Source organism: Phyllobates terribilis, unplaced genomic scaffold (genome assembly GCF_046119375.1).
Source record: "Phyllobates terribilis strain yellow unplaced genomic scaffold, ASM4611937v1 Scaffold_411__1_contigs__length_1673714, whole genome shotgun sequence".
NCBI lineage: Eukaryota > Metazoa > Chordata > Amphibia > Anura > Dendrobatidae > Phyllobates > Phyllobates terribilis.
In genome coordinates this window covers 1,370,416-1,394,935 of record NW_027363171.1, presented here as the reverse complement: position 1 = coordinate 1,394,935, position 24,520 = coordinate 1,370,416, and the positions used below count along the sequence as shown (strand labels likewise).

General features: G+C 45.3%; 1 protein-coding gene across 2 annotated transcripts in view; it reads right to left on the bottom strand.

Moving 5' to 3' along the window:
- Positions 1-437: 437 nt before the first annotated feature.
- The window catches only part of LOC141225676 (uncharacterized), a 38,896-nt gene continuing 14,813 nt past the window's right edge, over positions 438-24,520 (bottom strand). Inside the window, exons 1-6 of one of the 2 annotated variants that reach the window (XM_073667082.1) lie at positions 6,452-6,906; positions 6,218-6,322; positions 6,005-6,128; positions 5,833-5,921; positions 5,549-5,636; positions 438-3,244 (exon numbers count right to left, since the gene is read on the bottom strand). In XM_073667082.1, the coding sequence (XP_073523183.1) occupies positions 1,548-3,244; positions 5,549-5,636; positions 5,833-5,921; positions 6,005-6,128; positions 6,218-6,322; positions 6,452-6,520 (2,172 nt within the window). In that variant the 5' untranslated portion in view covers positions 6,521-6,906 and the 3' untranslated portion in view covers positions 438-1,547. Of the gene's footprint in view, positions 3,245-5,548; positions 5,637-5,832; positions 5,922-6,004; positions 6,129-6,217; positions 6,323-6,451; positions 6,907-24,520 lie in introns of those variants that run through there. The other variant, XM_073667083.1, reaches the window with a different exon arrangement.

Genomic DNA, 24,520 nt, shown 5'->3' with positions numbered 1-24,520 from the left:
AGAACCAAAATTGTTGAAAAATATCAACAATTTCAAGGTTATAAGTCCATCTTTAGAGATCCACATGTTCCTTTGTCCAAGGTGCACAGATAATCAATATATTTACAACCCATACAGTCAAATATGGTGGAGGTTCAAAGGTGTTTTGGGGTTGCTTTGCTGCCTCTGACTGTGTGCAAGGCATCATGAAATCTGAAGATTAGCAAAGGATTTTGGTTCACAATATAGTGCCTAGTGTCAGAAAGCTGGGTTTGCGTCCTAGGTAGTGTTGAGTAAGTATGTTCCATTAACCCTTTCGCCAAGTATGCTCGGGCTGAGCTCCAAGTATTTACAGCTTCTCAGTGATATGTTTGAATCACTCCCATGTGCATGATTTGCAACTGTTTGACAGCTTTATTACATGTGAGGAATGTCTATTTCTTACATATTCCTCACATGTAATAAAGCTGTCAAACAGTCACAAATCATGCACACGGGAGCGATTCAACCATATCACCGAGCAGCTATAAATACTCGGAGCTCGCCCGAGCATGCTTGGAACAGAACATACTCGCTCAACATTAGTCCTAGGTCATGGGTCTTCCAGCATGACAATGAGCCCAAACATACTTCAAGAAGCACCTAGAAAATGGATAGAAACAAAGTGCTGGAGAGTTCTGCCCAGCAATGAGTCTGGATCTAAATCTCATTGAACACCTGTGGAGAGATCTTAAAATTGCTGTATGGAGAAAAATATTAAAATTTGAGAGTCCTCAGTGGTTGATACCATCTTTTCAGTTAGCCATTAGTCAGTAAGCTTTCGAGACTACTCAGGTCTCTTCATGAGACATAGTATAATACAAAATCCGAATAGTCACATATTTATGCACAACAGGGCACAGGAATAATGCAATAGATAAGACAAGTGACGTGAAGCAGAACTATCAGTTTCGGAAAAGGATAAGCAGTTGTGGCCGTAAAAATGTGTGGACACAAGTAGATCTATTCTTTTTTTCTTTGTGGCGATTAGAATTCATCCTTGTTTTAAGTTTTTGCCTTGTCTCCCCTACATACAGACCCCCAGTTGGACATTTGGTACATATAATTAAGTACACTACATTAGATGTGATGCAGCTGAAAGTACCTGGGATCTTGTGGTCCTGATGTGAGTTGGGAATCTTTATCTTGTCCGTGGTCATTATAAATGGACAGGTTTACATTTACAGTTGGTGAGGATGAATTGTATAAGTTTCACCACAAAGGTGAAACTATCCTCCCGGTACCTTCTAATTCTAACAATGTTAGGTTTCTGGGAGATTATACTTGTTCCTTTTATTTTTGGTTCTCCTTAGCTTGCCTTCTTTGCCATATATGAATGTGTTTTTGTTTTTCATTCAGGGTTTTCGGATTTTACTTCATACTTTCCATTCCCCTTGTTGACAATGTGTTGTGGCCTCCCCTCTGGTTCCTCAGGAGGTATGAGAAACTCCTCACCGACTTATTAGGGAGTTAGGTCTGTGGTGGCGTTTTTAGTTGTACAGCTAGGGGCTTTCTTGTCTGTACAGAGACTAGTTGGGTGTAGTTGCGGTATTCTCCCCTGTGTGGGTTCTCCGGTGGTTATCAAGATGCGCTTTCTGTTTAAAACATTTCCCACATTCTGAACATGAAAAAGGCTTCTTCCCTGTGTGAATTCTCTGATGTTTATTAAGATGTGATTTCTGTCCAAAACATTTACCACAATCTGAACATGAAAAAGGCTTTGCCCCTGTGTGGGTTCTCTGATGGTTGATAAGAGTTGATTTCTCTGTAAAATATTTCCCACATTCTGAACATGAAAATGGCTTCTCTCCTGTGTGAGTTCTCTGATGGTTGATAAGAGTTGATTTCTCTGAAAAACATTTTCCACATTCTGAACATGGAAAAGGCTTCTCCCCTGTGTGAGTTCTCTGATGTTTGAAAAGATTTGATTTCTTTGCAAAACATTTCCCACATTCTGAACATGAAAATGGCTTCTCCCCTGTGTGAGTTCTCTGATGTATATTAAGACATGATTTTTGTACAAAACATTTCCCACAATCTGAACATGAAAATGGCTTCTCCCCTGTGTGAGTTCTCTGATGTATATTAAGATATGATTTCAGTACAAAACCTTTCCCACAATCTGAACATGAAAAAGGCTTCTCCACTGTGTGGGTTCTCTGGTGCTTAAGAAAACTAGATTTATGGTTAAAACATTTTCCACATTCTGAACATGGAAAAGGCTTCTCCCCTGTGTGAGTTCTCTGATGTTTGATAAGAGTAGATTTCTCTGTAAAACATTTCCCACATTCTGAACATGAAAAAGGCTTCTCAACTGTGTGAGTTTTGTGATGTTTGATAAGATTTGATTTCGCTGTAAAATATTTCCCACATTCTGAACATGAAAATGGCTTCTCTCCTGTGTGTGTTCTCTGATGGTTGATAAGAGTTGATTTCTCTGTAAAACATTTTCCACATTCTAAACATGGAAAAGGCTTCTCCCCTGTGTGAGTTCTCACATGTTTGATAAGATTTGATTTCTTTGCAAAACATTTCCCACATTCTGAACATGAAAATGGCTTCTCCCCTGTGTGAGTTCTCTGATGTATATTAAGATTTGATTTCTGTACAAAACTTTTCCCACAATCTGAACATGAAAAAGGCTTCTCCTCTGTGTGGGTTCTCTGGTGTTTAAGAAAACTAGATTTCTGGTTAAAACATTTCCCACATTCTGAACATGGAAAAGGCTTCTCCCCTGTGTGCGTTCTCTGATGTGCGATAAGATTTGATTTCTCTGCAAAAAAATTCCCACATTCTGAACAGGAAAATGGCTTCTCTCCTGTGTGAGTTACCTGGTGCCTAACAAGACTTGATTTCTGATTAAAACATCTCCCACACTTAGAGCAAGAAAATATATTCTTCGCTGTGTGAATTTTTTGATGTTTAAGAAAAGACTTTTTGAGAGGAAAACTATTTCTATATTCTGAATGTGAAAATGGCTTCTTTGCATTAGGAGCAGTTCGTTTTTTAATGCTTATTTTGTGACTTTGATTTTCCATAGTAGTCGGTAATGAATCAGAAAACAGGATCTGTTTCAAAGGATCAGATGACAGATCATTGCAGTGAAGGGATGATGGTAAATCTGGAGTAATGGCATTCATTTCAGTTGTATCCTGTGGGATCTCAAGGTCATCTGATTTAAAAATTGAAGATGTCAGCTGTCCCTCTGATCTCCTGGTACAGACATCTGCCAAGAAGAAAACCAATTATTATTTTTTAATAAAGAATCCTTGAATTTTATATTTTTGAACATTTCTACTTAAATTGTCTGTAAAAAAGGCAAGTTATATAAAAAAAAATCACTTATTCACCAGGACAATGACCATCTAATAGAAAACCTCATAGGATGAAGCAGTGGAGCGTGGTGTTCAACTGTTTGTTCATTCTGGCTCCCAAATATGGAGTAAAAGGCGCAGGCTCTGTCCAGCCACTAAGATTAGGGTGCCTGGGACCAGTAGTACTATCCAGTCTTGCAGTATAGGTGTGTGTGCTGTCCAGGTGGAGTAATCTGCTCCCTGCTTCAGCAATTTGGAAAGCACCGCACCCTACTAATGCTGGAAGCATATTGCCGGAAGCTGCCAGATACAGCCTTGTTCTCCTCTGGTTCAGTCCTCTGTGCTCATCTCCCGGCTTGTGTATTTGTTTCCAGCTGTGACCTCGGCCCGTTTACTGACTACTCTTGTGTCTTCTGATTTTGTATTTTCTCTATCCTCTTGGTTCTGACCCAGCTACCTGACTGTTCTTCTTCCCATCTCACTCCACCGAATAGCAGGTAACACCGTGGCCCAAGCCTAGGGGTCTCTGTGTAGGTTCAGATCCATGTAGAGGTGTTAAAGGGTGATGAGCAAAGTAATTTGTGAAATCTGTAAACAGGGTAGATAGTGACAAGCCTGTGCGTGGTGGCCATCTTTTGAGCATTCCTAATAGCTAAATGGCGCACCTTTCTTTCTTAACCTGCCATGTGCCCAAACAGTAGTGTACAACCGTATATAGGGGATTGTCAGATTCAAAAGAAGTTGGAAAATAATTTGTAAGGTCCATTTGTTTCCTATTATCCTTTGTGAAGAATTCCGAAGTTATCACCACATAAAGTGACACACATCAGATTTGAAAAATGGGGCCTGATTAGAAACATAAAACTGTGGGAAGTGGTTAAATCAGAGGATTACTGAAGTCAAAAACTGTGTCTACAGACAATAACACATCTACTGAAATGATCAAACTCAACAGTCTTCATCAGAGAAAAATGAGTAACTAGTGGTGAAACCTCTCTGGGGTAATTGGAGTATGGGGCTCGGTGGCTCTTGGCAATCTAAACTATCATAAGGGCCAATATTTTCTGGCAGATGAGTGTCAACAAGAAATATTAGACGTTAAAGTGAACTTTTTTATAATACTGCAGAGCTGAGGTGTCTTAAATTTAGATCTTGGGCATTTGGAAGAGGCAATGGAGACCTTTTTGAAAGACTACAAGGGAGTTACAGACTCACATAAGTGAGGCCGGCCGATCCCACCACAATCAAACTATCATAGAAAATGAACTTGTAAAAAAAAGAAAGAATATATAAACATGTAACATCCCCAACAACAACGTATGTATGAAGGGAGAAATCCAACACTAAACTGGAGTTGCACTCATTTATGGTTGACCATTTGGCGCGAACAAGCCGGAACCCCGAACACGAACCTGAATTTGAAATGCCGAACAAATTCACTCAATACTATTTATGATGTGGAGTGAATCCATGAAACCAGGGCTGGAGCCAACACATCTCCTGCAGGCGTGAATAAATGTATATTACAGCCATCAGCCACGCACAGCTTAGAGATATATCATGGCACAGGTGGAATGTTTTTTATGTAGTTTATCACAATCCTGTTTGAAGTTAGTTGGTTTTAAAAGAAATTGAACAGTCAGGATAAAGGGAAACTCTGCTGTTATTGTACAGAAATTCACACGTGTCCCTCACTGGACATTTAATGTTATCAATCAAAAAAGCGAAGTTTGGCCAGAAAGACTGGACCTGGTCTTGTAGGAACCATATGAGAACATTCAGCAGCACAGAAGGGAGAGAAGGTAGATTCATCCAATAAGATATCAGGGTTCCAGGAAGCCAACAGCATCATTACCCTCCGCTTTCTCTTACAGGCCCATCATAATATTTTTCTTCAAGTGATTTTCTAATTTGTCAGCACATTCTACATACGCTGTCATTTGGCTTTATAGTTTACAGACCTGGGCAGGTAACGGTCAGCGTCTCCTAATCCCAGGGGTAGGTAGATCCTCCAGGTTGTAAGTTCTATAGAAAAGGGCTTTCACAATTACACAAAGTAATTTGAATATTTTCGGACGGAGGAGAATGTTGTGGTCAAGCGGCAAAATGGTGATCACACGATTGTGATACGGCCGGACTACACCACCGATAAAGTAGCCACAGACAGGGACTGAGAAGAATCTGTGACTTCTCTGTATTCAGTGGTTACTACTCACCTGTGTAGTCATATGTAGGAATCTCCTCTTTACACCGCTCATCACCCCTCACATATGTCTCTGTATTAATATGGGTCAGATCTTCACCCTGAAACAAATATGATAAAAGTCAAAGACAGATGGAGAAGTCACATCTATGATCAGCTCTAATCCTGCCATCTCCACCGTTCTCATTACACAAATATAAAACATAATAATGGTGGATAAAACAGAACTGAAGACAAGACCTTTACAGCTGTCTACACATCATAGGGGAAATCTCATGATATCTTCTCTGTATCTACCTGAGGAACATTGGGATCTTCTTGTTTACAGTCCTGTGGAAGAAGAGGACGGGGACATCTCTCTGGTGTTGTCCTCTTACTGGATAGATCTGGAGGAAAGACATACAGGGACTGAATTCATTCTTTACATACAGATAATTATAGGCCGTGTGTATTTAGTCCTGTCTATTACCTGGTGATGTGAGGGGCTGGGGAACCTCCATCACGATGTCCCTGTACAGATCTTTGTGTCCTTCTAAATACTCCCACTCCTCCATGGAGAAATAGACAGCGACATCCTGACACCTTATAGGAACCTGACACATACAATGATACCGTCATCCCCCAATCCCTTCATAGCTTTACTATGAAATGTCCCAGCATTCCTCATTCCTGGCAGTGTCACCTCTCCAGTCAGCAGCTCAATCATTTTGTAGGCGAGTTCTAGGATCTTCTGGTCATTGATGTCCTCATGTATCAGGGGGTGAGATGGAGGCCCCATGATTAATCTCTGGTTATGGAGAGAAACATTAATAAATCTCACTACAGACATTTCCAGAGTCCTCACCTCTCCAGTTCTGTCCATCTGTTATTCCCATAGATAAGAATGATGTAATGTGACTTCATCAGAATCTCTCACCTCTCCAGTAAGCCGGAAGAGGATCTCTAGGGTGAGGTGTAATATCCTCTCCACCATCTTGTCCATCATTTTCCTGGATAAATCAGCAAAAATGTTCTTATATAGACGATCTTCACTGAGAGGATCCAGTATTTTAGAGATCTGAATGAGGAAAAGATAAGCTGATTGACCATTTTTCTGCAAACGATGATGCGGAATCCAAAATGTACCACGAGTACCCTTTATCCCTTAATCTGGTGTTCAGGTCTATTGCCTGTATACTAAAATCTGTGACATTCGAGCAGTACCTTCTCAACCATAAAAATTGTCCCTTGGGTTTTCCTCTTTTTATGGGGATGGGGGTGGTGGTTATCCCTCTTCAATAGTTTATTAGTCATTGAAGGTTTATGGTAGATGAGTGGCCCATTACAATCCTTCTTGATCAGTACATGCAGGAAAGGCAACTGGTAATAATTGGTGTTGGTCGGCTCCTTTAAACAAAATGTACTTTTCAGGTTATATTCTCAGTACCCTCACTTTTCATCCCTTCTTTTGAGGTCCACACAGTCAGACTCTACTGGCCCTTCTCCCTGCGAGTGGCGGGTGTGTATCGCCCTGCGGGCCCCTCCCATCAGTTTGTGGATCACTTTGCCACTTGGCTTCCACACTTTCTATCCTATGACATCCCCACCCTCATAATGGGAGACTTTAACATCCCAATAGGCAATTCCCTCTCCCCATCTGCCGCTCATCTTTTATCGCTAACTTCCTCCTTCGGCCTTTCACAGCTTACTAATTCTCCTACACATGAAGATGGAAATACTCTTTGACCTGATCTTCGCCCGGCTCTGTTCAATACATGACTTTACTAACTCTCCTCTTCCGCTCTCTGATCACAACCTTCTTTCATTCTCTGTCAAGAACTGTCACCCTGCTCAAGACACCCCCACTTTCCACACTTATAGAAATATACATGCCATTAACACCAAGAAATTTATGAAAACGTTGCAATCATCATTGGCCCCAATCTCCTCCCTCTCATGCCCTGACTCTGCACTGAAGCATTATAACGAAACATTGCAATGCGCCCTGGATGAAGCTGCACCTCCTACACAGAGAACAACTCGGCACAGACGGCGACAACCCTGGAACACGCTGCAAACACGTTTTCTCCAGTGGGGCTCCAGGTGTGCCGAACGGCTGTGGACAAAATCTAATCTGGCTGAAGATTTCCTCCATTATAAATTTATGCTTAAAACCTATAACTCCGCCCTTCACCTCTCCAAACAAACCTACTTTAACAACCTCATCATCTCATGGCCCAATAATCCTTAACACCTGTTTGACACTTTTCACTCTCTCCTTAATCAAACAGCACAGGCCCCAACCACCAACCTCAGCACTGACGATCTGGCCAATTATTTCAAAGAAAAAATTGACCATATCCGACAGGAAATTTTCTCTCAATCCCCAAATGTTATGCATGCTCCTTCCTCCCACACTGTATCTTGCTCATTTTCTGACTTCGAACAAGTCACGGAAGACGTGACAAGGCTCCTTGCTTCCTCTCGCTCTACCACCTGCACCAGTGATCCTATTCCTTCACATCTCCTTCAGTCCCTTTCTCCAGCTGTCACCACTCACCTAACTAAAATATTCAACCTCTACCTCTCATTTTGTATTTTTCCCTCCTTTTTTAAACACTCCAGCATACATCCATTTCTTAAAAAAACACCCCTCGACCAGAACTGTGCTGTTAACTACAGACCTGTTTCCAATCTTCCCTTTATATCTAAACTCCTGGGACGACTGGTCCACTCCTGTCTAATACGCTATCTCTCAGATAACTCCCTTCTTGACTCTTTACAATCTGGTTTCCGCTCTTTACATTCTACTGAAACTGAACTCACTAAAGTTTCTAATGATCTACTAACAGCCAAATCTAATGGTCACTACTCCCTGCTGATTGTAATGCTGTAATGCACACGCCCGGGCTGAGCGGCGTGTGCGTGTGATTCCACTGGACCGTGCCGGAGAGTGAATGCCTGGAGGGGCGTAACTAGGTATTCACCCGATCCGACCAGGGTCGCACGACGGCATACGACGCCAGTGCACCAAGGAGGAACCGAGCAGAGGGACCAGGTGCTACTCCAGGACAGACCCCGGACACGGCTGTTGACCCACACAGGGGAATACAGGAACAGACTGGTAGGCTGGCACACAGACTGGCGGGAAAAGGCAGGCACGACTGGTATGCAGGCAGGCGGGTATGCAGGCAGGGGGGTACAGGCAAGCACGGCTAGAGTGCAGACAGGGAGGCACTAGCAGGTAGGAACACAGGCGGGATAGAACCCAGTACACATTGGGACTCAGGAACAGAACCACAGATGTGGCGGACAAACACAGCAGAGTGAGGCCGCCCAGAGAGGTGAGCAGGGCAGGACAAGACCGCCTGGAGCGGTGAGCAAGAGTAAAGCAGGACAAGGCCGCCTGGAGCGGTGAGCAAAGGGTCTGAGCTGAGCGAGACTGCCGGAGCAGTGAGCAAGGAGTCAGAGCAGGACGAGACCGGCGGGAGCAGTGAGCAAAGGAGTCAGAGCGGAGCGAGACTGCCGGAGCAGTGAGCAAAGGAGTCAGAGCGGAGCGAGACTGCCGGAGCAGTGAGGTAAAGGAAGAGAGCAGAACGAGACTGCCGGAGCAGTGAGAAAGAGGGAGCTGAGCGAGACTGCCGGAGCAGTGAGGTAAAGGAAGAGAGCAGAACGAGACTGCCGGAGCAGTGAGAAAGAGGGAGCAGAGCGGGCTAGAACCGCCGGAGCGGTGAGCAAAGGAGTCAGAGCAGGCTAGAACCGCCAGATCGGTGAGCAAAGGAGTCAGAGCAGGCTAGGACAGGGCTCTGTTCACACGGAACAGACAGGAAGGGAAAGGCAGAGCCAGATACCCACAGGGTACTTGCACAGATACCCACAGGGTACTTGCAGTGAAGTAGCGAGTGGACCACAAACTCACAAACGGGAGTACAGAGACAACAAGCAGGAGCAAGGTACGAGTACAGACTCTGCAGAAAAAGGAAAGGAACGGACATAGAGGCAAAACAGGTAAAGGATAGGAGAGAGTTCAGACTGGAACTAAGTGTACGGAAGAGACCGACACTGCAGCGGGATACAGGAGCGGGTCTGGGAATACGGCCCCCAGAGAGGCGGGACGAACAGGCAAGGAGCGTGTTCAGACAGGACAGACAAGATACAGGAGCGGGTCTAGGTAATTGGCCCCTAGAAGGCGGGAGGAACAGGCTAGGAGCGTGTTCAGACAGGACAGACAAGATACAGGAGCGGGTCTAGGTAATCGGCCCCAAGAAGGCGGGAGGAACAGGCTAGGAGTGTGTTCAGACAGGACAGACAAGATACAGGAGCGGGTCTAGGTAATCGGCCCCTAGAAGGCGGGAGGAACAGGCTAGGAGCGTGTTCAGACAGGCCTGGAAATACAGCCTCCAGGAAAGGCAGACAAGAGAACACAGAACGGGACCTGGCACCTTCAGAGTGCAAGCACACACTGAATGAAACACAATGCTCAGGCAGGGATTGATTGGAGCAGCTGAGTTATATACCAGGTGACAGACAGCAATAGGCTGAGGACGCACAAGGGGTGTGACCCACAGCAGGTACAAAAAGCAGGAAGTGATCGGGCGCCGCCCTTAAGCAGCAGAAACAGACACAAACAGACAGCATGGAGGGAAGCCAGAGAGACATTCTGGACTGGAGACCAAGTGCGCGCTCTTGCACAGTGGGAGATGGACCACTATGCAAGGTCGCCGCCAGGTATGTTACACTGATTCTCCTGGATCTCTCTGCAGCATTCGACACTGTGGATGGGGTTCCGGTTGTTTTCTACTGGTCATGAAGATCCACGTATACTCGGACCCGGTGTCCGGTATATGCTAATAATATGTCCGAGACGGTTGGACTAGGGGACGTCTCTCCTTCCCCTCCCCGCTCGCTAGCCCACCCTGAGAGTTGGGGTACTCGGAAGCCGGGCGACTGTGCAGGGTGGATGTAGTTGCGGCCTAGGCCCGGTCAGTGCCCAGGGTTGTCACATTAAAAAGTTAAGGGCTAGGAGGGACGGCGACAGTGATTCGAATGGTGTGAAAGACTACGCCACCTGTGGTTTCTGGTGATCCTCCACCAACGCTGCATTCAGTCCTCTGTGGCAGGATGTAGTGGCAGCAGCAGATGGTACTACTCCCCACAGGAGGAGCAGGGCCTCAGGGCAGAGGAAGCAGGAGGATGGGAATTGTAGTGGGAGATGTGGTGCGGTGTCGTGCAGTGCCGCGTTGCAATAAGAAACCGGAGGCCATAGGGGTAGTCTTCCAAGCTTTACTTACGGTAGAATGCACAGCCCCAAGGCTTCTCCCTGCTCCTCACGGCGCGCTGCAGCCACCAGGACCGGGGGTCGACAACCTCCGAGTAGTTCAGGTGCTTTGGTCAGGACCCCGCACCAGAGTGTTCCTAGACTTTTCCCACTAGGTCCTCTCCTGTCTGTGTGTGGTATGTGTACTAAGGCCGGGTCTCCCTCTGGACTATGCACAGAACAAGGGTACGGGTGGCAACTCCGCTCCGTCCGTTACCCGGTGGGATCCACTGAGCCTCCGGGCTTCTCCGACTAAGACTTAAAGTGACAGAGTCAGATATCGGGGGCCGGTACCCCTTTTGCAGCAGGAATCCCTCTGACTAGGCCAGAATAGTGAGGACAGGTGGCGTATACCGCTCCGTCTGCATCCCCCTGGGATACTTTTGCCTGCAGAGCTTGTCTCCTCTGCTCCACTCCAGGCATTCTTGGGTAGGGACCTTGACCGGGTAGAGACAGCCGTTAACTCTAACCCGCTCCTCGACTCAAGGCCAGAGTACGAGGACCGTGTCCCCATCAACTGCAGGTTCACACAGAAAGCCACGTTCAGTGATGAAGATCACAATCAAAAGACCATAAGCCAAAGATGGCTGTTTATTAAATATGAATTTTGTTGTGTAACCTAAATGTGCGTCCTCCACCCTCACCCACTACTAGGTTCCCCCTATCTTTTGCCCCCCCCCCCATCTCCACTTATCCCGGGTGGGGCAGCACCCTGGTGCATATGAGCCCCCCCCTTAGGTGGGAGAGGTGTAGTGTTGGATGCAGAGGTGGGGTCCTGACAGTTACACCATCCTTACCTCGAAGGGGAGATACCACACCTCATTAAAGAGATGCAGTACCCCTGTGGCGACCGAACCCTCAGGGCGCCACAGATCTACCTCTCTGACTGCTCCTTCACTGTGTCTTTTGCTGGCTCCCCTTCTTCTCCCCTCCCCCTTATTGTCGGGGTTCCTCAAGGATCAGTCCTAGACGCCCTTCTTTTCTAATTATATACCACTCCTATTGGACAAACAATCAGCAGATTCGGTTTTCAGTACCATCTCTATGCTGATGACACCCAATTATACACCTCTTCTCCGGACATCACCCCTGCATTATTACAAAATACCAGTGATTGTCGTTCCGCTGTCTCTAACACTATGTCCTCCCTCTATCTAAAATTGAATCTGTCAAAAACTAAACTACTCCTATTTCCTCCCTCCACTAACCTATCTATGCCCGATATTGCCATTTAAGTTTGTGGCTCCATCATTACTCGCCAGCAACATGCCCGCTGTCTTGGGGTCATACTTGATTCAGATCTTTCCTTCACTCCTCACATCAAATCACTCGCTCGCTCGTGTCATCTACACCTTAAAAGCATCTCTAGAATTAGAAATTTTCTTACCTTTGACTCTGTAAAAACTCTTATGTAGCTCTTATTCATTCTCGTCTGGACTATTACAACTCTTTACTTATCGGTCTCCCTCTTTCTAAACTTTCCCCTCTCCAATCCGTCGTGAACGCAGCAGTCAGGGTCATATTCCTTGCCAACCGACACAACGATGCCTCTTCCCTGTGCCAGTCATTGCACTGATTGCCCATCCAATACAGAGTTCAATATAAACTTATCACTCTTACCCACAAAGCTCTTGATGATTCAGCACCGCCCTACATCTCCTCCCTCGTCTCAGTCTACCACCCTACCCGTGCCCTCCGTTCTGCTAATGACTTAAAACTAAAATCCTCCGTAATCCGAACCTCCCACTCCCGTCTCCAAGATTTCTCGCATGCTGCACCAATTCTTTGGAATGCACTACCCAGGACAATTCGATTAATTCCCAATACTCACAGTTTTAAGCGTGCCCTAAAAACCCATTACTTTAGACTGGCCTATCACCTCAACATACTTATCTAACTGTCCCAGTTTGGCCCATATTAAAATTTTCTTCAAAATCATGTTCATACCATCCATGCACTGAATAGCCTCTGTCTGTACTGTACACATACTGGCTGGCTATCAGTTCATGTAGTGTTATGTACTTACCATATTTAGTATATTAAGGCAGTATTATACAATATATGTACATTTTACCTTTTGTGTCTCCCCTATTTCCTTATAGACTGTAAGCTTGTGAGCAGGGCCCTCACTCCTTTTAATATCTGAGTTATGCTTATTCTGGAAAGTCTGTATTGTCTGTATAAGTCCCCCCTAAAATTGTAAAGTGCTGTGGAATATGTTGTCGCTATAAAAATAAAAATTATTATAATAAATTCAGATGTAAATCTAAGGTCCACTCTATTGATGTTGAGTTCCCCGACAAATTAAAAAGATTGTTCACTCGTCCCTGACCAGATGATAAAAATGTAGTCAATATATTTGTACCATACCCCAATATATGTCTGCCACCACTTATAATCATGTCTGAATATTGTGGATTCCTCCCACCAGTCCAGGGATAAGTTAGCATATGAGGGAACACAGCGGCTCCCCATTGCAGTACCCCTGAGCTGGTGGAAGTACTTCCTGTCAAAAAGAAAGAAGTTATGAGTAAGAGTGAATTTTAGAAGATCCTCCATGAAGTCATTATGTCTGCTACACTCTATTGATCTCGATTTCAAGAAATGTCTTACTCCTCTAATATCATCCTCATGCAGTATATTACTGTACAAAGCCTCGATATCTAGTAAGGCCTGCTCCCCTACATGCATGTATACATGCTCGAGGGTCTACAGGGGAGCAGGCAAAGGGAAAACCATTTTCCAGACGGATTATTTCAACTGTAAAATCTCAGGTGGTACTGGGGGAACATTATACTGTGGGGGGCATCATACATACTGCATAAGGGGGACATTACATTGTGTGGGGGCATCATACATACTGCATAAGGGGGTATAATGGGGGCATCATACATCCTGCATAAGGAGTACAATGGGGGCATTACACTGTGTAGGGGCATCATACATCCTGCATAAGGGGCATAATGGGGGCATTACACATCCTGCATAAGGGGCACAATGGGGGCATTACACTGTATGGGGGCATCATACATACTTCATAAGGGGCATAATGGGGACATTACAGTGTGTGGGGGCATCACACATACTGCATAAGGGGCATAATGGGGGCATCATACATCCTGCATAAGGGGCACAATGGGGGCATTACACTGTGTGGGGGCATCATACATCCTGCATAAGGGGCATAATGGGGACATTACACTGTGTGGGGGCATCATACATACTGCATAAGGGGCATAATGGGGACATTACATTATGTGGGGGCATCATACATACTGCATAAGGGGGTATAATGGGGGCATCATACATCCTGCATAAGGAGTACAATGGGGGCATTACACTGTGTGGGGGCATCATACATCCTCCATAAGGGGTATAATGGGGGCATTGCACTGTGTGGGGGCATCATACATCCTGCATAAGGGGTATAATGGGGGCATTACACTGTGGGGGGCATCATACATACAGCATAAGGGGCATAATGGGGGCATTACACTGTGTGGGGGCATCATGCATCCAGCATAAGGGGCATAATGGGGGCATTACACTGTGTGGGGGCATCACACATCCTCCATAAGGGGTATAATGGGGGCATTACACTGTGTGGGGGCATCATACATCCTGCATAAGGGGCATAATGGGGCATTACACTGTGTGGGGGCATCATACATACTGCATAAGGGGCATAATGGGGGCATTACACTGTGTGGGGGCATCATACAATCTGCATAAGGGGCATTACACTGTGTGGGGGCATCATACATACTGTATAAGGGGTATAATGGGGGCATTACACTGTGGGGGGCATCATACATACTGCATAAGGGGCATAATGGAGGCATTACACTGTTTGGGGCATCATACATCCTGCATAAGGGGCATAATGGGGGCATTACACTGTGTGGGGGCATCATACATCCTGCATAAGGGGTATAATGGGGGCATTACACTGTGGGGGGCATCATACATACTGTATAAGGGGCATTACACTGTGGGGGGCATCATACATCCTGCATAAGGGGCATAATGGGGGCATTACACTGTTTGGGGCATCATACATCCTGCATGAGGGGCATAATGGGGGCATTACACTGTGTGGGGGGCATCATACATCCTGCATAAGGGGCATAATGGGGGCATTACACTGTGTGGGGGCATCATACATCCTGCATAAGGGGTATAATGGGGGCATTACACTGTGGGGGGCATCATACATACTGTATAAGGGGCATTACACTGTGGGGGGCATCATACATCCTGCATAAGGGGCATAATGGGGGCATTACACTGTTTGGGGCATCATACATCCTGCATAAGGGGCATAATGGGGGCATTACACTGTGTGGGGGCATCATACATCCTGCATAAGGGGCATAATGGGGGCATTACACTGTGTGGAGGGCATCATACATCCAGCATAAGGGGCATAATGGGGGCATTACACTGTGTGGGGGCATCATACATACTGTATAAGGGGCATTACACTGTGGGGGGCAGTAAAGGGGCCCTGTACTATGAGAACAATACGTTTCCTCCCTTCCTGTCTCCATAGTTGGGTCGTATGTATCTATTACAGGAAACAGAACAAAAACCAGTAATGGGGACTCCACATACCTCCACCTGCAGAGCCGCCACCACATATATGGCTGCTCTGTGCGCACAGGAGCCGTGATGAGGTCACAGAAGGGGAGGAGTCAAGGGTCACATGATCAGGGGCCTCAGTGGATGCAGGACTCTGCTGTGCTGGTTGTCATGGTGCTGGATGAGCTGAAGTTTATGTGTGGGGTCAGGAGGGGTTTACAGTGTGGATGTAGCAGAGCCGCGTGTGTACGAGGTGTACGGAGCAGAGCCGCGTGTGTACGAAGTGTACGGAGCAGAGCCGTGTGTGTGCGAGGTGTACGGAGCGGAGCCGCGTATGTACGAGGCGTACGGAGCGGAGCCGCGTGTGTGCGAGGCGTACGGAGCGGAGCCGCGCGTGCGCGAGGCGTACGGAGCCGAGCCGCGCGCGTACGAGGCGTACGGAGTCGAGCCGCGCGTGTACGAGGTGTACGGAGCAGAGGGTGTGTATACAATGTGTATGTAGTGGAGCCGCGTGTGTACGAGGCTTACGGAGCGGAGCCGCGCGTGTGCGAGGCGTACGGAGTGGAGCCGCGCGTGTGCGAGGCGTATGGAGCGGAGCCGCGCGTGTGCAAGGCGTGCGGAGCCGCGTGTGTGAGGCGTACGGAGCGGAGCCGCGCGTGTGCGAGGCGTACGGAGCGGAGCCGCGCGTGTGCGAGGCGTACGGAGCGGAGCCGCGCGTGTGCGAGGCGTACGGAGCGGAGCCGCGCGTGTACGAGGCGTACGGAGCGGAGCCGCGCGTGTACTAGGCGTACGGAGCGGAGCCGCGCGTGTACGAGGCGTATGGAGCGGAGCCGCGCGTGTGCGAGGCGTACGGAGCGGAGCCGCGCGTGTACGAGGCGTACGGAGTGGAGCCGCGTGTGTACGAGGTGTGCGGAGCGGAGCCGCGCGTGTGCGAGGTGTACGGAGCGGAGCGGCGCGTGTACGATTTGTACGGAGCGGCGCGTGTACGGGGCAGAGCGGCGCGTGTACGAGGCGTACGGAGCGGAGCCGCGCGTGAACGAGGCGTACGGAGCGGAGCCGCGCGTGTACGAGGCGTACGGAGCGGAGCCGCGCGTGTACGAGGCGTACGGAGCGGCGCGTGTACGAGGCGTACGGAGCGGAGCCGCGCGTGTACGAGGCGTACGGAGCGGAGCCGCGCGTGTACAAGGCGTACGGAGTGGAGCCGCGTGTGTACGAGGTGTGCGGAGCCGCGCGTGTACGAGGCGTAGGGAGCGGAGCCGTGCGTATACGAGGCGTAGGGAGCGGAGCCGCACGTGTACGAGGCGTAGGGAGCGGAGCCGCACGTGTACAAGGCGTAGGGAGCGGAGCCGCACGTGTACCAGGTGTACGGAGTGGAGCTGTGTGTACGAGGTGTACGGAGCGGAGCCGTGTGTACGAGGTGTACGGAGCGGAGACGTGCTGAGCAGAGACGCACGTGTACAAGTTGTAGGGAGCAGAGCCGCGTGTTTACAAGGTGTACAGAGCGGAGCTTTGTGTACAGAGCGGAGCCATGTGTATACGAGGTGTACGGAGCGGCCAAAAGCAAAGCCCTCGAGGTGTGAAGAACATACGACCCCCTAAAGTGACCCCATTTCGGACACTGTACCCACAAGGGAAGTCATCTGAGGGTGTAATGGTTCTTACGTTCTTATGCCACAGGTGTCTCACTGATTTCTTTACCACTCGGTTGTGTGTAAATAATATTACATTTGCTCAGAGCCACAGCGAGGGGTTCAGCCAGGGGCGGACACACCGCCGATGCAGCCGCACCCAGGCAGTAGACCACGCAGCTGCTATAGTGCCCTTGACTGAGGGCTGATGCTGCTTAATCCCGTCCACTCCCACCCGTAATGATTTTTGATACCCTGGGCAGAGTGCGGGCATTGAAAAATGGGGCATGTCATGCAGGAGAGAGGCCGCTGGCCAATGAATGCTTTCCCATCAGACTATTGAGAGCGCTCATTGACTGCTGTGTCTGTCCTCCTGCAGGGACTTAGGCTAAGTGCCCACGTAGCGTTTTTCAAGCGTAAATGCTGCGGAATTTCCGCAGCATAAACGCTTGTTAAACGCTAGGTAATCCGCCCCCCATGGTCCCCAAGGGGATTCCGCACTGTCAATGCCCATGCTGCGGATTTTTCCGCAGCTTTTATGCTGCGCTCAAAAATCCGCAGCATGTCCATTAATTTTGCGGAAGCGCGGCGTAATCGCCGCCATTGACTTGCATTGAGACGCATATAATCGGTGTCAGTACATTTGTACTCACAGATTATATGCGTTTCAATGTGCGGATGGTACCCAGTTCTGGAGGAGAGGAGACTCTCATCCAGACCTGGGTACCATTGTACCTGTAAAAAAAGAATAAAATAAAGTTTATATTCACCTTCTGACAGCCCCTGGTCTCCTCCTCTGTGTTTGCGGGCAGGACTGAAGGACCTGCGGTGACGTCACAGTCATGTGACCGCAGGCCTTTCAGTGCAGTGTCCCGCGAACAGCTGGCAGCCAGGAACCAGCGCTGCAACACACGCCGGGCCATCGGAGGGTAAGTATAGGTTTATTTTTTTATTTTTAAACATTCTTACGGTCACACTGTATAAATCCATGCTGTTTGCATGGATTTATATACTGTGACCTAGTTGTCAAGCAGTTTCCAAGTGATGCTAAAATCGCCTGGAAAGTGCTTGTCAGAAACGCATGTGAAACGCATGCATGCTGTAACACCAGACTGCTGCAGGTTTGAAGCTGCATAAGCACGCAGTGTCAAACCCACAGCTGCTCCTGACCATGTGCACATACCCTAACAGTTCCCATAGAACACCATATCACATACATAGCAGCAGCTTTTGTTTTGGCCAAAAGATTTTGTAAGCCGCCACCACGACAAGGTAGACTCTTCTGGCAGGGCCCTACTCTACTCTAACCTATTAAACATTTCTTAAAATATCCAGTACTCTATTTAGGTATATTTTTCTTTAAGGGAATGTGTCACATACATTTTTTCATATAATATCACATACAAAGGGACAAAAACCGTCACACCATGGCCGGACTGCATATTACCACCACATAGTGACCAAATAATACCACATACAAAGAATACTGACACACGATGACTAGACCACATATCACCACATAGTGACCAAATAATACTACATACAAGGAGCAAATACCACCACACCATGGCCGGACCACATTTTACCACCACATAGTGACCGAACAACACCACATACAAGGAACAAGTACCACCACACCATGACCAGACCACATATTACCACCAGATAATGACCAAATAATACTACATACAAGGAACATAGAATTAAACCTCATACTCTTGTTCATGCATATTTGTATCCCACCCTGTATATAAACTGTTTATTGCAGGAAATTTGTGTGAAAACCACCGATGTTACTAAATACACCAGCATCTGATCTGGTGCAAAGCATAATATTCTGGCAAAGGATCATAGAGCCGCAGATATTCCAAGCATTATCAATCATATCAACGGGAGGCAAATAGATGCATCATTGTAAAACAGACAAAAACAAGTATGTACAAAACACTGGTGAGATTACTGTAGAACATTGCAATGGTGAATCAGATTAGATGGAATGTACAAATCCATGCTATCCAGGAGTTGGATGTATAACAGATCAATTGCAATGGGATACGTCTGCATAGAGTCTGATGCAAAACCTGATCGTGAGGCTATAGGTATAGCAAGCATTTCTATCTGTATCAATGAAAAACAGATTGTAATGGAAATATTGAAAATCTTTTCTTCTCCCCTGTCATAGATATTAAGAAGTCTCTCTCAGACTCCTCTTCCCTCCTCCCCTATAGTAATTGTCCACGGGAGAAGAGCTGACACTTTGGCCAGTGGCCTCTATGCAAATCAACACACATATGAGAAGGGCCTTGTAAGCAAATGCTGGCCAAAAAGCTGCTACCAAACTCAATTAACACAGGCTTGTGATAGATTTACAGCTAACTGGCTAACTGAGAAGGTTGCATTCCCAGTGCTTCAAAGGGAATGTAACAAAGGCCTGCAGACGGCCCGAAGCCAATATGGAATAACTAAAGTTCCATATGTCCGATAATAATGGGGCCTATATTTTGGGTGGCAGGGTCAGCTAAGGAACAATATGGATATTTAACAGTCACTGTAAGCCCCTCTGGGGAGTTGTGGCGCAAAAGTAACAAAATAGCAGACGGCAGCTATACCGTGTGTGGTCTCTGGAGAAAGGTAAAATCATAACGGAAAATATGGTATCACTTTTGGGCCTCTACGATCAACCCATGATAAGTTATTGCAAAAAACATATCTAATAAAAATATGAAGGCTGGAGACTAGCCCCCGTGATGTCATCACAGGGGGTATGTGGGCAGGTCTCCCTTTAGGCATAAAAGAATCCACGGAGGATGAATCAGCACTTATGTTGGAAGTTACATATTTTGTGTAGCACGGGTCACATTCGCTGAACGGCATCGGAGTGCTTCCCTCCACCTATACTGAGTCGTCCCTGCGAACAGTATAGAGTAAGTTGAGAATTGGAAGACAACAGTAATGTGTTGCCTGACAAAGGTTTTCTATAGCGTGTGGTGTCCACTTTATGAGATGTTACTATCCCTGTCAGGAAAATATCCAGAAATGGAGTGGAAATCAAAGGTTCACTGACATTGAATTTTAAATTTAAGGAATAGGAATTCAAATACAAAACAAATTGTGACACTAACTGGGGGTCACCTCTCCATACCAAAAGTACATCATCAACATATCTACCAAACCAAAAAATGTGCTAAAAAAATGGATTATCATCAGAAAAAATGTAAATTTCTTCCCACCACGACATGTACAGCATAGCCAAAGATGGTGAGAATTTGGAGTCCATGAGGGCTCCAAGTACTTGTAAATAATATTTAGAATCAAACATAAAATTGTTGCGGGACAACAAATATTTTATGTTATAATGAACCTTTGTAAATTCACAGAATATCCACTATATTTATTTAAATGGTGTTGAACGGCAATGATGGCCAATGCGTGAGGGATGGAGGAATGCAGGTTTACAACATTGCTGGTGACAAACCTATATTCTTCCTGCCACACGAACCTGTCAAAAACCATCAGGACAGACGTAGTATCTTTCACATAGCCTGGTGTTTGAATAACCAGAGGATACAAATGTTCACCAGCCATTGGTTAAATTCTCATTCAATGAACCCATACCCGAGATAATAGGGCGAAGGGTGGGGGGATACCCTTGTGTGTTTTGGGGAGACCATGAAAAATGGGATAATCAGGTAACAGCCAGCGCTGAATTTTGTTATTAAACACCGACAAATAAATGCCTTCCTCCAGAATAGTGGACAACATTGTTTTATACAAATTGGTAGGATTCATAGAGACCACCGGAGCAGATTTCATATATCAACAATTCTAATAGCACATACTCCGGGGCATCAAAACATGTTGTCCATACATAATAATGATCTCACACATTTTTCTTTCTTTGGTCTTGTAATGGTAAATTATCCGGTAAGGGGTGGAACAGACAGAAACACCTTAATATGCGTGAAGCCTTCTGGATCTGACGTGCAAATACTAAATACCCTTCGGGTAATGAATTTCCGCAATGACCGGTTTTACATCTAGTGATGAAATTCATACTGGTTTATTCCCAGCAGACATCTATATGGTGACATTCCAGGTTTTCTGAATTTATTTTGTGTTTTTCCGGTTATTATTTGCTGGTGTACTTATTTCCCTTTCTGTATATTGCGCTATCATTGCAGATTCATCTTCGCAGAACGCACATAAATGATGCAAATATCTTAAAGATTTTCAGCAATGACGGAGTATTTCCATTGCAATGTTCTGCAGCTTATTTATCTTCCATTTCTCATACATTTATTTTTGTCAGTTTTTTCGCAATATAATTCAATGATTTGTTTTTCGTTGATACAGATAGAAATTCCCGCTACATCCACAGCTTCACGATTCAGTTCTGCATCAGATATTTGTTTTTGTCAGTTTTATTATAATGTAATTACCTGTTTTTCGTTGATACAGATAAAAATGCTTGCTCCATCTATAGCCTCACGATCAGGTTTTACATCAGACTCTATGCAGACGTCTCCCATTGCCATTGATCTGTTATACATTCAGCTCTTGGATATCATGGATTTGTACGCTCCATCTAATCTGATTCACCATTACAATGCTCTACAGTAATCTGATTCGCCATTACAATGCTCCACAGTAATCTGATTCGCCATTACAATGCTCCACAGTAATCTGATTCGCCATTACAATGCTCCACAGTAATCTGATTCGCCATTACAATGCTCCACAGTAATCTGATTCGCCATTACAATGCTCCACAGTAATCTGATTCGCCATTACAATGCTCCACAGTAATCTCACCAGTGTTCTGTACTTGTTCTCGTCTGTTTTACAATGATGCATCTATTTGCCTCCCAGTGATATGACAGATAATGCTCGGTATATCTGCGGCTCTATGATCCTTTGCCAGGATATTATACTTCGCACCAGATCAGATGCGGGTGGATTTCCTCAATTTTGATTTGCATAATTTTTTCCCCTTTATATGTTCATTGTTATAGGTTTATAGTTTCTCCATATTGGTTATTGTGCATATTATTTTATATTCTATTTTTACGTGTGTCAGATCGATAAGAACAATATTTCTATTCACAATTTAGACATTGATGCGTTTTATCTGTTTATTGGACATTGTTATTGCGATGCTCTATACTGAATCTATCATCCATCTCATGTATACATGTTCCTGTCCCTCTATAATCAGTATATCCTCCCACCTTCCGTTGCTATAGTTGATGGCATTTGTGATGTTCTGACCCTGTGATCTCACACCTGTACACTTAATCCCGGTGTTGTGTTCCTATATGGGATAATCCCCTGGCAGCTAACACCGGTGGTCTTCACACAAATGTCCTGCAATAAACAGTTTATATACAGAGGGGGATACGGATATGCATGAACAAGAGTATGAGGTCTAATTCTATCTTATTTTTCACCATCATGGTGTTTTGCATTTCTGGCTAGTTGTGTGACGCTTGTAATGATCATCTTGTCTGTATTTGATCTCGTTGCCTTCAATGTGAACTGTGGCTGGGATTTTCTTCACACCTTTTGCATGTCTAATTGATTTCTCATTTTGTGTCATGTGACTCCATTGTGCTTGTATATATATATATATATATATATATATATATATATATATATATATATATATATATATGACTTCATTGTCCTTTTCTCATCTGCTATAACTATGGGTACAACCCTAGCGCCAGAAACACATAAGAATTTTAATTATTATTTTTTTTTTAAATGATCCAATACATTTTTTTCATATTTTACCTGTTGGAGTGCTGATTTTCTCCTTTTCGTTTTCTTCATATGTTTGTGCTCACCAGCCGGACTGGCACCCGTCAGTGGACTATCTTCACCCTGTTTGGATTCAGCGTTGCAGCTCCCTAACCCTCCCTCCTGTTTCTTCACAATATTTTAACACGTATCCTAGGCCTCGATGTTCTCCATACAAACTTGCTGTTAGAATTGTTAAGACGGGAGAAAAAGGTCTGAGGAACGCAGACCGGAAAGGTCTGAAATATATAAAGAAGATCTGGTAAAATGTCCATTTTGATCACACTAATACGACCAAACCAGGACAAGGGTTTCAAGTTATAATTCATTCGATTTTTAACCATTTGTTCAAGGATGGGGGATATAATTTAAAAGATACAGATCATCCAAGTTCCCCAGAATTTGTATACCCAGGTACTTAATTGTGTCTTTCTGCCACTTAAAGGGGAAGTTAGAAATTAGTTATTGTGTCAGTTCAGGGTTAAAAGTTATGTTCATGGCTTCTGTTTTAGAGTAGTTGACTTTAAAATTGCTTACATGGCCGAGTTATTCGAATTCCTTTATTATAGAGGGAAATGAGATCATTGGGTTTGAAACATAGAGCAACAGGTCGTCTGCATGTAGAGCTAGTTTATAGTGATGTGAGTCTATAGTAACTCCACTAATATCTGGATTTGTGTGTAATGCTACCGCTAAATGTTCCATCACCAATGTGTATAGGAGAGGTGATAAGGGACACCCTTGTCTCGTCCCCTTTTTAATAGAAAATGTGTCATATAGAAGGCCGTTTACCCTATCGCTTTAGGGTCAGTGTAGAAGGATAAAATTTTAGATAACAAGAAAGAGTCCAACCTAATTTGTGGTAGGGGGCTCTTCAAGAAAGTCCAATGCACTGTGTCGAACGCTTTTTTAGCGTAGGCAGAAACAAGGCACATTGGGATCCCGTTTTTTTGCATGTGAAATTAACGTTTTATTTTTATTATCACGAGCTTCTCTGCCCTTAATGAAGCCAACCTGATCATTGCTGACAATTGAGGGTAGATAGTGGGAGAGCCGTGTTGTAACCACTTTAGAGAATATTTTACATTATTTAATGATATTGGACGAATATTAGGGCAGGTATCTGGTTCTTTTCCAGGCTTTGATGGAACCATTATATGAGCCTTAAGTGATTGGGGGGCAAAAGGGGGAGTCTTCTGAGATATTATTGAACACTTTGGCTAAAAATGGTAATAACTGGGGGGAAAACATCTTATAAAATCTATTATTGAATCCATCTGCCCCAGGCCTCTTCCCGATAGGGAATGATTTATTGGCCTGTCCTATCTCTTGTTCAGTGAAAGCTTTGTCTAGTATCTCCTGCTCAGGGGTCTGTAAGGAAGGAACGGCAGTGTCCTTAATATATTTGTCATTTTTAGTTTCAAGAATATTAGGTGGCATGTCGTGGTATTGTCCATGAATATTATATAGCGAACTATAAAAGAAACTAAATGCTTCCGCTATGTCAATGGGGTTCTGAATTTCTGGCCCGGGTGCCCCTTTTATTTTGGATACTTATGTCCTTTACACGTGTGGATGTAACCTTCTTGCAAATGAGCAACCACATTTATCTGTGAATTAGTATGAGTATCTTCACATGTGATCTTGGCATTTTGTATACGTTTGATCTAGTAAAGACCTT